The following is a 15,037-nucleotide window of genomic DNA, read 5'->3' as shown; positions in this document are numbered from 1 at the left end:
ACGGGGACTAGTCCTGCTATAACGAAGGAAGCACCGTCCGAAATTGTACGGAAGCCGCAGATATGTAGTCCGCAAAGCGCTTAGCCGATAAATGGCTGTCAGGTTTTTGTGAAGCTAGTTAAGTTCAGCTCAGATCGGTGCGGCATACAAAAGAACCGAACTGACTACTCTGCTTTATATGTTGTATTCTTTTGCTGTGGCTAGGTCCACCATTGTTTGGCATTATTCGCGACAGACAGGACTGCACAATAGCGGGTTTTGAACTAATAGTTACAGTCCCAACATTTATATTTATAGTCTCCACTATCTTTCTGCTGCTTATTAGGACTCCATCGGTCTTATGCTCAGCTAATTTCAGCTTCATAGGCCTTAGCCAAGTTTTGATCCCGCTTACTGATTCGCTGGCGATCCTCTCAATTTCGTGAATATGTTTTGCTACCATTACCACCGCGATGTCATTCGCGAATCCAATGACTTTAGTTCTACGGGGCAAATCCAGTCATAGAACCCCGTATTTAGGTTCCATAGCAGTGGGCCCAGAACTGATCCTTGAGGAACTCCTGCTGATGCAAAACTAAAATTTGTTAATAAATATTTGAGCCGATTTGAGTAGATTTGTATTGCTAAAAATTTAATCTTTTCGACGCTGGTAGTTCATTGCACCGCCAAAGTGGCTGTTGCACTGTGTTATTTGGGCACAGAAATATCCTTTCGATGTAGTAGTCTTTATTTAAGAAATTACCATAAATTACCTGCTTTTTAAGAAATTACCCAGTTGTGTCGCTTGAAATGTGCGTTGGATATAGGTATGTAGAATGTACGATTTTACCACAAAAAAAAAAAACAAATTTTTTTTTGGATTTAAAAACAAAATTAAATTTTTCTAAAATTTCTGCTGCTCTAGCGAATTAATTTTATCAATGCATTTATTTTTTTTTATTTTCTTACAGCACAATCACATTTTGGTTTTACCAAATCTGGTGAAGTTCACTGAAATATGCGAAAGTCGTGATCAAATCAAATGGATTAAGGAGAAAGCTTTAAAATTGCAAGAGACAATACCAATGGACGACACAATTTCACATCAGGTAAAGTACAATGACAAAACGTTGCCATATCATCAGCTTTCTGCTCAGCTCATGAAGATTTCTGATTAAAGTTGCTCATTTGTGGGCAGTGTTGTTGTAAACAATTCGAGAGATTTTTTGCAATTGTTTGTTTTTTTTTGCTTCTGTTTTTCTACTTTTAGTTATTTGTGTTTTCTGTTGTAGTCGGCAGTGGTTTTTTTTGTTTTTCATTGTTTGTGCTTTGCCGATTTCTTGCATTCACAGTCACTTGCCAATTGTTGTTTGTGCAATTTGTGTGGCTATATATAATCCATATACACATGCTTGTGTGTCTGTATGTATGTATGTATGCTGTACGTAAGCCTTGTTGCAACATGTAACTTACAACTCGGTACTTAGCACTTTCGATGCAGCAAGACGTGTCCAATTGCATGTGCCACATATTACCTATTTATATTTATATATGTATGTGTACTTGTGTGGTCATCGCTGGGCGCGAACGTGTGTATGTGTGTGTGTGTGTTTGCAACTCTGCCAATTGAACTTAAATGAATTTGTTACGTTGATTCTCGTACTGACCGGTGAATAGTCATTTGCACTCTTTTTGCTACTCAAGTAACTTAACGGTATTTTTGCCCTTAGCATTCGCTATAAGTACTTGTGTACAGTTGCGGTCAAAATAATAGTAGTGCTAATACCGCACATGAGTGGTTGATTGGTTAGAGTGGTGATTCGTCCAGAATCCAACTAGCGCTTTCGCACCATTTTATTGTCATATCCTCGTTACCAACTGGTTTACCAGTTATTTACGACATGACTATATCCAGTCTGTGCGGTTCAGAAACCTTATCAGGTTGTTAACATCTAAGTCAGACAGCTGTTCAAGACGCTCGAACAGCGGTTTGCCCAGGGATAACATTCTATCCTTCCATAGGGCAGGGCATTCACAGAGGAAGTGGAAGATTGTTTCCTTCTTCTCCGGTTGTTTACAACTGTGACTGTATGTGTTGTGAGGGATGCCCATTTTGGCTGCTTGTTCTCTTACAGACCGAAAGCCAGTTATGCCTGCCGTTAGTCTCCAGGCGTCCCGTCGTTTCATGTTTAACAATATTGACGATTGTTTGAGGTTGTCGGTCTGCTAATTTTGCATTTCGTCTGGTCTCTCCATCTACAATCTGCGATTCGAAGGTATTTTAGGGAAATTGTACTCTTGACTGCACCTAATGGTGTGAATACCGATTATGCAAGACTGTTTTTCATGACAGATCTCCTTGCCAGTTCATCTGCTTTTTCATTACCTTCAATGCTCCGCTGTCCCGGGACGCAGATTAAGGTAACTTTATAGTTTAGGCTAGTCCTGCTTTGCTCCACCAGTTAGAGGTTGTGGTCGCCGAGTCCAGGGATACGCACCGATTTTTCAATTCCAAGTCTATGAGAATATATACCAGCTCCAACACCACAATCCATTTTAGAGCCATCATGTTTAGTGAGAATCCCTTATTCCAGTTCACCTTAGATAGAAAAAGAGTGGCAAAATTCCTATTGAATGTTACCGTCGGGACGATGTAATATAGTCGAGTCACTGAGGTTGACTTAGTTTGTCGCAATAGTAGACTGTCATGGTCATGAGTTTTTTCTTTCAGGGGACCTGCTTCATTTAACCTAAATGCACTCATTGCTGCCATCTTCTTGATATGTAGATCTACCGGAATAACGTGTGTTAGTGCGTTGAGGGCCTCCCTAGGACATGATCTGATTACACTGACCGTTATTGCACAGGCTGATCTTTGTATTATGTCGAGTAATTTGGAATTGTAATATCTCCCTAGAGCTTTCCACCAAACCATCGAGACATACGATAAAATAGGTCGTATAACCGCCTTATACAGCCATAATGTATGCTTAGCCAATCTTCTTCCAAGCATACGTTTACAGGCATATAAAGCAATTTTTGGTTCCCTTACCCGTTCTTCGACGTTTAATTTCCAGCTCCAGTTTGGAGTCCAAAATTACCCCTAAATACTTTGCACTGAGTGAAAGTGAGAGGGTTTGTCTGTTAATATTTGGTAGGGTAAAGATTGGTACCTTATATCTGGTGGTAAAGAGCATAAGTTCTGTTTTACTTAGGCCACAGCCTGTAGATCAGGAAGTAAGCTCGCCTAAGGCCCTTTCCATGATCCCACTGATTGTATTAGGGCACAGTCCTGACATCATTAACACCACATCATCAGCGTACGCCACCCCTTTTACTCCACCTCTATTAAGTTTTATTAGGATTTTGCTCATCACAAATAAGTTTACATAGTTTAATATTTTTACTTTTCTCGTTGTTTTCTTTGTGCTATATTTTCCTCAAGTTAAAAAAATAGCCGTTATAATTGTATACGTTAGCACTTGGTGTCGTAGTTTTATTTGTTTTCAAGTGCATGGGCTGGTGGTGGAAGGCGGTGCAGACACAATCCTACCAAAATAATCTCATGAAAGTCCAACGATTACCTTCTGTAAGAATCGACGCCTCAATGACGCTGGAAGCGATAGCGGTAAAATCCGCGTCCTGGATTAAAGCAGCACGTGGGCTAAAAGAAAACACGCACGGTCATGCATCAGTTGTACTATCTGTGGAGCACTTGTCAGACGCATCGTCAAATCAGATGATAGTGGTCAACTTATTTATACTTAACGCTCAAAGATGGACAATAGCAGTGGATCGGGAGTGTACTCCGAACATCCTTAAGATGCTCCTTTAGACCCCCTTACCGGTGTAGCGCCTTCCAAGCTGAGATCTACGCTACAGACAAAGTAGCAAAAACGATAAGACTAATGGACTTACCTCTGGGAAACGTTACATTTGTGTTGATAGCCAAGTAGCGATCAAGGCACTGGCCTCAGCGCGCATCAATTCAAGATGTGTTAAAGAATGCTGGAGCTCGCTCTCGCTTGTCCAACAACACAGCATCACACTTTGTTGGGCTCCGGCTACTCTGGAGTGGAGGAAAATGAAAGAGCCGATGAGTGTGAAAAGAAAGACTTTGAGTTTGAACTTAAGCGAGTGGTAGGGGACATAAGCATTCCTCTAAACGAACTGTGCACTGCGACCAACCTGAGCGTAATCGCGGAAACCAATAGAAGGTGGTCTCTGACTACTAATTGCAGGATCTCTAAAGCGTTCTGATTAAAACTGAATCTTAAAAATACAAAATGTCTGTTTGGATTCAACAGATCAACTACCAGCGTCCTCACAATTGTTATAACGGGTCACTGCGCTATTGTCGTCCTAGACAGTAGAATGGGTGTACCTCACAACTACTACTGCAGTAGATGAAGATGAAATTGAGTCAGTGCAACTCCTCCTCTATGAAATTCCTGCACTTTAAAGAAGCCCTGCCAAATATCTTGGGTATTATTTCTCGAAGACCTAGAAAATTTGCAGAATCTCTCACTGGAGGGAGCAGTTACCTTCTCTTAAAAGATCTAAGTGGTGTATGCAACTAAGTTAGGGGTTGGAAATCAAATACAGGTATCACAATGGTCCTTAGGGTGCCTTGTCTTTAACAAGCAATTTGGCTAACCTAACCTGACCTAAGTGTATTGGCCAGTTACTTATTATGTCTTTGGAGCGTCATCCATGTTATACGGCAAGATTCTATCCTAAAGAAGCTTTGAATTATGCATAGTAGATATCCAGGGACTTGGAGATATCTTAGGGACAGCTATATGTAGAACCACTTCGCCGAGTTGATCGCATTTTTGACGTCTAGCTTAATTACACAGAACTTCATGAGTGTGTATCCTACGCTAATGACGCAGCGCACTATATTTGTCACCGTTCTAATAGCATCCACAGTTGATCTAGCCGATCTAAAGTCCAATTGTTTGTCAGATAGGCCGATTGTTCTTCACAGATAGCTTTGTAACCGGTCGTAAATGCAGCGCTCAAATACTCTGTATGCCGAGAATTGGTCTGACTGCTTGTCTGCTTTGAGTAACGGCATTAGTCGTTGTAATTTCCGTCTGCGCGGGAAGGTGCCTTCACTAAGACATGCTTCATACATATTCGCGAAGATTTCTAGCATCGCCTGCACTGTTGCCTTAAAAGCGGTGTTAGGAACGCCGTCTGGGCCTAGTGCCTTTTTGACTTTTATACGCGGTGAGGCTTAAGACTTCTTCTGTTGTAACTGGCGGAATGTAGGGGATGTCAGTCACCATTTGATGTTGGTACGAGTTTCCTCCTGTCGGGAAAAAAGCTTCATTACGACTTCGCTGAGCAGGATGTGGCATGTAGGTTGGGGTACGCGCGGACCTTTTACTTTCTACATTGCCGTTCTGTGGGCAAGGCCTGAGGGATCGTTGCAGCGCTGTTTCGCATTTCCTCGGTGCAGCGATTTTTGCTCTATTTCGTAGCTTTTTTCAGCCTAAACTTGCGTTTGCGTTATTCCGCGTGCAGATCTGTCCATGTTGGACGATGTCTTGCACTCTGCGCTTTTCTTTACCACAGGTTTTGTGTATACTGGCCATCTCCGTTGTCTACGGGTTTTCTTTTGGTGTTAAATCTGCATTTTGGCATAGCTGCATCACACGCATTTTTCATGTGCTCGGAGAGTAGAGCAGAGAAAAGCGATCTAGGCTGGATAATTTTCTCAAGCCATCCCCAAAGGGCACGCTAAGGAATCTCAAGCGCCTATCCGCCAGAGCCGGACATTTGCAGAGAAAGTGCTCAACAGTCTCTTCCTCTGGAGACCAGTGAATACCGCAATGGGTTTGGAAATTGAATGACGGGGAGTTCTCACCACCTTCTGTTTCTATCGTATTGAGGCGATAGTGGTTTCGAAATAGCACACGATGAGACAGACCTCCATCTGTCTTTCGCTTTTTGTTAGAAAGAAATTGTGCAATTTCCCTTTAACAACGGTCAAGGGGACACCAGTGTCTGAGAAGGGGACAACTGAAACCGGTTCTGTCGACCCCTTCCTGGCAAGCTCATCGGCAATTTTATTTCCCTCTATATTCCTGTACCCAGGAACCCAGATAAGAGTGTGTTTTCTGCACGTTCGACGCGTTTAAGTTGCTCCTTACAGGAGTTAACCAGAAGAGAGCTGCAATACGGCGACGAGAGGACCTTGATCGCAATTTGACTATCGGAAAAAATATTAATGCCTCCCTCCCAACCGCGATCCCTAACCATTTTGCATGCCTGCAAGAGTGCGAAAACCTTCGCTTGAGAAACGCTGCTCTTTTCCGGCAGTTTAAAGGAGACTGAAATATTGCCTGATTTAGAGAAAACCCTTCCTCCCTCTCCAGATTTCATTTTGGATCCGTCGGTAAAAACAGGGGTACCTATCCCTACCTATCCGTGCCGACTCTCCCCTCTTTCCAATCCTGCCTGCTCGGAAAGATAGCTCTAGCGCAACCCTCAAAACCCAGTTTGCGGGTGGAGAGATCAGTACGAAGTACATAGAAGGAAGAGGAGATCTGATTCAAGATGCTTCTATGTCTTACAGGAAGTTGCCTCCAGAGGGCAGTCTCCTTCAACCCAATAGCGCTCTGAGCAGCAATGGATTTAACTTGGAGATTCACGGGAAGTAAGTGCAGAATGACGTCGAGGGCAGCAGTGGGACATGTGCACCAGTGATGCCCACACATGCAGTTCTCTGCACTCTCTCTAATTTAGTGGTGTTGTAGCCCTTCTGAAGAGCTACCCACCAAATTAGGTAGCCATATCTCAAAATTGGCGGAGCCACTAAGTTGTACATCCAAAGTACGACAAGTGGCTTGAGACCCCATTTTTTGCCGAACATAAATTTACAGGCGTAGAAGTCTACACTGGCCTTCTTAACTCGATTTTCTATGGGCATAGTGCATTAAAATAAAAACAGCAAAAAATTAAACAAAAAAAAGATCTTACTTCTTCTTCGTTTTTTCACTATTATTATTTTGACCGCCGCTGTATGTATGCATGTTTGTGTGGCTACATACAAATTTGCTTGGCTTGCTTTCGTTTTTTGCCTGTTGTCTTATTAGCACATTCGTATGTCCCACACTCCCCCCGCCTATCCGTACTTTGTAATGATTCTGTTCGTCTGGCTGTTTGTGTATTTGTCTCTCAGTTTATGTGCTTGTGTGTTTGTCTGTCTGTCGGCCTGCTTGCCCACCTTGTTCAAGTGCTTGTAGATCTCGTCGTCTAGTGCCGCCTGGTTTTCCCAAGTAATACCGTTACACTTTGCGGCGATTGCATTTATCTTAGCTAACAAGCACACGTAAACGCATTTAAATGTATATGTGTCTGTGTGTGTGTGTGTGTGTTTGAGTGTGATTTCGGCATTACCTTCATTCTCGTCTAAGCCACACTTTTACACATTGTTTTTTTTAAGGCACCTTCTTATTTTGTTCGTTTAGTTCTTTACATTTTTCTCGCTCGCTTGTTTTTGTGTTATTATATTTTTTGTTCCAGTTAATTTTCTGATTTTTTTCTATCTCTCCTTTGCAGCACTTAATCTACTTACTGTGCAAAACGCAAGCAATGCTGATACCAACAATCGGTGAATTGCAACAATTGTGCCAGCTCATTGGCAATTATTTGAAGAGTTCTCACATCTTCATACGAAATGCAACACTGGCTGGCCTACTCTGTCTGCTCGAATGCTGCTCGAAGACCAACACCAGCATTGGCAAGTTGAGTGAAGAGTTGGCTTTGCTGCGCGAGCTGATTGTGAGCTACATCAATCGTCATGGGATTATCGATGTGAGGTGAGTAACATTCATTTGTGCATATGGGTGTTGGTGTGGGTGTGAGTGGGAGTGGGAGGGGGAGTGGGAGAGTGCGCGAGACGTTGACGCTATCTGTAAATGTTTATAGAGCAGTTTTAGCTTTGGGTAAACCAACAAAAGTACGAAAGAAATCAGATTAAGGCCAATGAAGTTAGTCTGAACTCAGAAAGCTGCTAATATTTTCAACGTTCGTGCATGTGTGTGTGTGTGGATGCGATTGGTTAATTGCCACGATTGCATTGACTTAGCAACGAATTACATGGTATGATAGATGGATTAGTTTATTGACATGCGTTTGGGGATTTGCCCTTTTAAATAATTTCTAACATTCATAATTTATTGCCACATCAACGGATCAGCCAATCTAATCCAAGTGAATTAGTTTGTAATTTGATTAAATATTAAATATAGGCTTTTTTCACTTGTAACTATTTAATTACTAGCTTTGTTTTTTTGTGTCAGGATAACTAGCAAGTACACTACGCGGACAACTTTAAATCCATACACTAGGGTTCCATTTTTCATTTTCTTCAACTCTACCCGACCTCCGAAGAAATCCAAGTGGATCTTGTGGTGCCAAGGGGCCAAGTTGGTCGCTTCTTAACACATCAATGCCAAAGACCTTAAATCTGATCCAATCGAACGCCGGGCAGACGTTCTCTCCTCTCCTTCTCCACATGCTTGGCAGAGATGCCTACCTTTTCCATGTGATTCGCTCATAGATAATGGCTCGTCATCAGTCCAACCAGCTGCTTATAGTCCCTTCTGCTTAATATCGGGAGAATCTGCGACAGCCGGTCGGACTTGACAGGTAGCATCAGTTTTACCCATCTGCAGTCTCTCTCAACCTGCTGTCTAAAGCCAGGAGCGCAGGCGAACCAAGACCACTTGGTAGACCAAAAGTAATTTGACTGCATAACCTCACCGAGGACCTGAAAAAATTAGGCTGGAAAAGCTGGAAATCTCTAGCGCTGTATCGTGTTGAATGGAGAACGGCAGCTAAAGCCTACCCCGGGCTGTTACACTAAGAGATGATGATTATGATTGCATGCGCGATTATTACATTTTCAAGCATTTGCTAATTTCCTATTGGTATAAATCTGACCTTAAGAGGGGCTTGTGAAAATGAGCCGGCCGAGGTGTTTACCAATAAAGATGAAGACGTGTGATTGACGGTACATCGGGGCTACTTTACTGGGGCGGAAGTCCTTGGTCGGGAAGACCCCGAGTCATTCCGTTATCGTAAAACCGGCTGCGCCAAAGTAAACGACTACCTCGCCTGCCTTTCTCGCTTCTTCACTGCGAGGAACCTACAACTTCCCCCCCCACGAAGTCCAGGGTCACCGTGGACGTGGACAAAGGAGGTCAAACTGCATCTTAAGGTAATGGCGCGTACACCCGTTTCGGGTGTTTGGCCGAGCTCCTCGTCCTATTTGTGGTGTGCGTCTTGATGTTGTTCCAGAAATGGAGGGACCTTCAGTTTCAAGCCGATTCCGAACGGCAGATATTTTTATGAGCAGCTTTTCCATGGCAGAAATACAGTCGAAGGTATGCCATTGCCAGCCGAGGGGGGACCACTATTAGGAAAAAATATTTCTTAATTTTTGGCGACACACCAATACCGACTGTTAATAACCCCAAAATATTGGGAGTAACCTTCGACAGTTTGTTTTCCTTCTCAGCGCATACAACCGCTATAACCACTAAAGTCCAAAATCGCTTGCCGGCAGCACTTGGTGCAAAGGCAAAGAAATGCTGCTGGCGACATTTAAGGCAATTAACCAGCCGATTCTGAACTCTTACCACCTTCGTAAGCACCCGACCCTCGAGTGCCATCATCAGAGTCTAATCACCACCCATTGCAGACGAAGAGCTCCAACTTCCTCGAGAATTCCGCGTAACCTTGGCACAATTACGTCCTGGATACTGTAGCAGGTTAAGCTCCAGAATCGACCCCGACATACTAAACATATGTCCAGCATCTGAAGACAACCCGCTCGACACTAACCACCTTTTCACATGCCCCAACAAACCTACTCATCTAACACCCCTCTCCCTCTAAACCCAACCTGTCGAAACAACAAGTTTGCTGGGCCTACCGTTAGATGAGCTACACGAAGGCGACCGGTGATTTCACATTTAATTGCTTTGAATTGTGATAAACTGAATCCTATTCCTCTTAATCCACAAAAGAGTTCAAATGAATGCACATTTAAATTAACAAATCGTAACTAAATTCATGCATAAATGCGAGGGATTTTCGAAATTAGTATCGAAATTTAGATATGCATTATTTTGCAACAACTTAACTTGGAAAATATTTTATCAATATTGCACCAGAAGCCTCCTCTTATACCATAAATAAATATAAGTAGGTTTTAATCCTTTGCCTTAAAGCAGCGTATGGAAGACGTGATCCTATTTCTGTGCATAAAATGGGAACCTCATATCGGAGACGCAATGAGTTTTTCTGGGCAAAAGTGAAAGGCACGTACGTGATGCCTTGTTCTAGCCAAAAATGAGAACCTCGTATCAGATAAGAGATTGTTTTTATGCACGACAAACGCACGAGAAGTGGCACACGCAATCGTCGCTCGATTCATAAGGCAAGGGGTTAAATTTTAGTTTTTTCTAACTTAAAATGAAATTTCAAAATAAAAAACCAATAGAACTTGTGCGTTTAGAAATCTGATGAAGTCACTTCAGATATATCGAAAAAAGTTTGTTGGCTGGTACAAAAATTGCCTTCTGTACATCAGTTGGCATTACGGGGACTTTTGATAATGCTTCTTTCCGCTCTATAGAGGCTGTTAATCTGAGGAAGGAAATACTACTGTGGGCAAAAAGTAAGGTGAATTTATTTGTCAAACTTCGCGGGATTAAAATTTCGCTCTAGTTATTTTTTTCATGAGTTAGCAGCACTGTTAATAACATCTGGGCCAACTTTCATGTGAATGTCATTATCAGTAATATATTTATGCTTGTGTTTACCACACGACCAAGAGTGCATTTTTCGATTTTTACAATGTCTGATTTGATTGAGCAGAGAAGTGTCATCAAATTTTGTTTGCGGAATGAAATTTCGGTTGCGGAAACGTTTAGCATGCAGAAGGCATTTGGTGATTCGACCATGTCGCAGAAAAATGTTTATAATTAGTACAAAGACTTCAAAGAGGGTCGAGAACGTGTTGATGACTTGGAGCGCTCCGGACGACCATCGACGTCAACAGATGACCAACACGTCAATAAAGTGAAGGAGTTAGTGCTCAAAAATCGTCGGTTGCCTGTTAAAGACCTGATATGATCGGAATATCAGAAGGATCTGTGAAAACCATTTTGAAAGACCATTTGGGCCTACGAAAAGTCAAATCTTGTTTGGTACCGAAAACTCTCAATTTCTTGGAAAAAAGTCGTCGCGTTGATGTGTGTGGAGCAATGCTTTCAGACTATCAGGACAAGCTCAAATGCATATTACGGGAGATGAGACTTGGATTTATGCTTACGACCCTGAAACAACCGACCAACCAAGCGAATATCGTGCTAAAGGCGAGGCCAGACCGAAAAGAGCACGTCAAAGTCGTTCAAAAATAAAGGTCATGATGACAGTTTGTTTAGATTTCCGTGGTGTGGTGCACTATGAATTCCTTTCACCTGGCCAAACTGTTAGTAAGGAATATTACGCGTATTTGAGCGTTATGCGTCGTTTACGTGAAGCAATTCGTCTAAAAAGGTCAGAATTATGGGCCAACAACTCTTGGTTTTTGCATCACGATAATGCACCGTCTCACACTGCACTCGTTCTTCGTGACCATTTCGCCAAAAATTCCACGCATATCCTTCCGCAACCACCGTATTCGCCTGATTTGGTCCGTGTGACTTCTGGCTATTCCCTAAACTCAAGAGACTACTCCGGGGAACGCGTTTCGAGTCGATTGAGGAGATAAAAGCTGAATCGAAGAAGGTGCTGATGGCTGTACCGGAAATGGACTATTTGGCATGTTTTGGGAATTGGAAAAATCGTTGGCATAAATGTATTTCATCGAGAGGGGATTATTTTGAAGGGGATGAAATTGATTTACAAGAATAAATAAAGATTTTTCATTTTACAACCAAATTCACCTTACTTTTTGCCCATAGTGGTAGATAGACTAATCAGAACGTGGGCTCTCAACAAGCTGAAGAATAGGGCAACAATCTTTGAAACTCGGCCGAAAAGATTATGTCAATCAGAGCAAGCCGCCAATGAGGTGTAGTCGCTCGCATGCAACTAGCTCTTGAAATTACGCAAGACTGGTGTCAAGAGAAAGGACTCTCGGTAAATCCGAACAAAACATGTGTGACGACACCCTTCACTCGAAGAAGGAAGCTAGGCTTAGCACGCAAACTTAATTCTATCCGGGCATATGAAACTAGAGGTAATCTTGCTAAGTGCCATCCTCGTGACACTGAGAAAACCACCAGCTAGCATCACGAGGATGGCATTTGACTGGAACCCGCAAGGGAGCAGAGGTCGCGGTCGACCAAAAACACAGCTGAATTTTGTCATAATTGGATACAATGCCAATACCATCACACAGAGGTTACAATCCTCGTCATCAAATGCCTCGGCCTCATCTGTAGAATATTCTGGGCAAACACCATCAGTAACGACACACTGTGGAGATTACCGAACGAGGAACCCATCCTTAGGCAAATCAAACACCATAAAGTGGCGATGGATAGGTCAAACGTTGAGTAAACCACCAGATAGCATCACGAGAATGGAACTGGACTAGAATCCGTAAGGGAGCAGAGGTCGCGGTCGATCAAAAACACTTGGAGAAGGTAGATGTTGCGCGAACTAGCAGATGCCGACATCTCATGGCACGGTGCAAAAGCAATAGCACAGAACCGGTTACGATGGAAGAGTCTTGTCGAGGCCCTGTGCTCCCGAGAGGAGTGGACAAGGAAAAAAAAAAAAACAAGAAAAATCCTTGATAAAATCTTGACCTGGAAAAATCACTTATCCTACATAACAACTAAAGCTTTGAGAGCAACATGAACGTGCCAAAGGACTTACGGTAAAATATAGGGTCTGCGGCCAAAGATGATGACATGGTCTTAAAAGACAATAATAGTGCAACTCTTTGGTATGGTGGCTAAAAGTAGACCGAATTAAGACTCAGATGACACTTACCAAGGTAAACAGAATACCCTCTCTGAGCGTAACGGGATCAGTGGGTACTTGCCTCACAACGGCTTTAGGAATGGTCACTGGACTCATACCACTCTACCCTGTGGCCTAATCTATTTCATCTTAAAGAAGCCAATCTTACAGGACATGTAAAAATTCCGGGTTCAGTCTTGAACTCTTCGTGCTTGACGGTCTATGCCAATAGGGAAAGAAAACTAAAATTCTCCAAGAATTTCAAGGTGGTCATCAGTGATCGCTCAGCGTGGAAAAATAATGAAATATCAATCAAGGTTGGTCTGGGAATGTTTTAAAATTCTCGAAACTCTAGCATCAACAAACTTCGTTACTCGGATATGGGTACAGAGACATGAGGAGCACGAAGGGAATGAAATGGGGGCCACTTTAGCGAACAAGTGTGCAAATACTCCCTTCATTGGTCCTAAACCTTTCTGCAGTTTTCAACAGCTTCAAAAGTGCCCTTTTACGTGAGCGCGAACAAAGAGGCATAATCGAGTACTGGAGAGCCCAAACGGACATGCGGCAATCGAAAAGACTCATAGATCCAGAAGGCATAAAGGCAGAAGCAATCCTTAACGTGAGCAGAAAGGGCATAAAACTTTAAACTGAACTACGAATAGGACACTGTAAACGTAATTATCACATGAAAAAATTGGTGTGGCAGAAAATGATTCTTAAAGACTCTGTAAAGAGGCACAAGAAACCATTCAACATGTTCTATGCGACTCACCGGGGCGAAATCACCGGGGAAGCGAGCTTATATTTCTGGTAAATAGTCCCGAAATCTGTCTGACTTAAATTGACATCCGCACTGTGTACATACTCACCCACCACAATGTCAAGTACCATCAATTAATAAAAAATACTTCAAAATATATGTCCATAGCATTGCATACGCACAGGCGCCTGACCACTGCAATCAATATACCTGCTCAAGCACGTCTGCTATTGCTATTGTTTTGTTGTGGTTAGTTATTGTTTTCTCAATCATAAAGTTTTATCGATCGCCTATGTGACTTGTCTTGTTATCGTCTGACCGGATTTTTTTAATTTTTTTTGCTCCGTTGAGTCTCACAGCTGCCTTGTGGTCACAACAGCAGCAACTGTGGAATCAATAGCAAATGCAAAAGTTTGAAGATGACAAAAACAAAGAGAGCGAAAAAGCAACTATTCCATTAGCAAGCACTAGGGAGTGAGTGTATTTGTTTATATGTACCGGGTGGTTCAAGTAAAATAATGTTTTTGAATTACAGTGGCGTGCAATCGTTTAACATTTTTTTTATTTAGGTTTATGAAAAGATATTATTGATTTTAAATCCTTTACTTTTAAGTCTCTTAACTGTGAGTAATTATTGGAAAATTCCAAAAATATGCGAAAATGAGTAAATTAATGTTACGAACGCAATTGCAACACTGTGCTACGTTTCCTGTCTCCTGGCGCGATGTCAACCACACCATCGAAAGCATTATATGCGACATTAAACTTCCTGCCGGTAGATCTGCAGGCCAAATATATCGCGCGTAGTGCGGCAAAAAGGCGAACACTCTAAATAAGTGGTCAAAGAGTAAGTAAGAGCTACGGCCACGGCAAAATCCTGGCTGGCACTTCGGGGCCTCCGGGATTGGTGGACTATGCACTCCCACCTACACTCGCCATTACAACGTTCACGACCCTCCTACCCTCAAGGGAAGAGTCGGAACGGGACGATGTAAGACAGTGCGAGTCTATCCATGTATACTCAGATGGCTCAAAGCTCGAGGGCAGGGTGGGCAGAGGTGTATACTCCGAGCATCTGTGGATCTCCTTCAGTTTTCGGCTCCCCGACTACTGTAGTGTCTTTCAGGCTGAACTGATGGCAATAATGAAAGCCGCGATACTGGTACAGTGTGATGCGTGAATCGATATCTGGAAATCACATCTACATTTTCACTGACAGCCAGGCGGCGATGAAATCCCTCACAACACAGTCGACAACCTCCAAGGTAGCCATGAAATACCGCACATCTCTTAACG

General features: G+C 42.7%; 1 protein-coding gene across 1 annotated transcript in view; it reads left to right on the top strand.

The window, feature by feature from the left end:
* The window catches only part of LOC129241666 (uncharacterized), a 296,838-nt gene that overhangs the window by 218,733 nt on the left and 63,068 nt on the right, over positions 1 to 15,037 (top strand). Inside the window, exons 24-25 of the mRNA XM_054878126.1 lie at positions 951 to 1,088; positions 7,552 to 7,811. Of these exons, the coding sequence (XP_054734101.1) occupies positions 951 to 1,088; positions 7,552 to 7,811 (398 nt within the window). The remainder of the gene's footprint in view (positions 1 to 950; positions 1,089 to 7,551; positions 7,812 to 15,037) is intronic.

The sequence above is a fragment of the Anastrepha obliqua genome, chromosome 1, assembly GCF_027943255.1.
Source record: "Anastrepha obliqua isolate idAnaObli1 chromosome 1, idAnaObli1_1.0, whole genome shotgun sequence".
NCBI classification, from domain to species: domain Eukaryota; kingdom Metazoa; phylum Arthropoda; class Insecta; order Diptera; family Tephritidae; genus Anastrepha; species Anastrepha obliqua.
The sequence above is the reverse complement of the archived record's forward strand: the minus strand, read 5'-3'. Positions and strand labels throughout refer to the sequence as shown.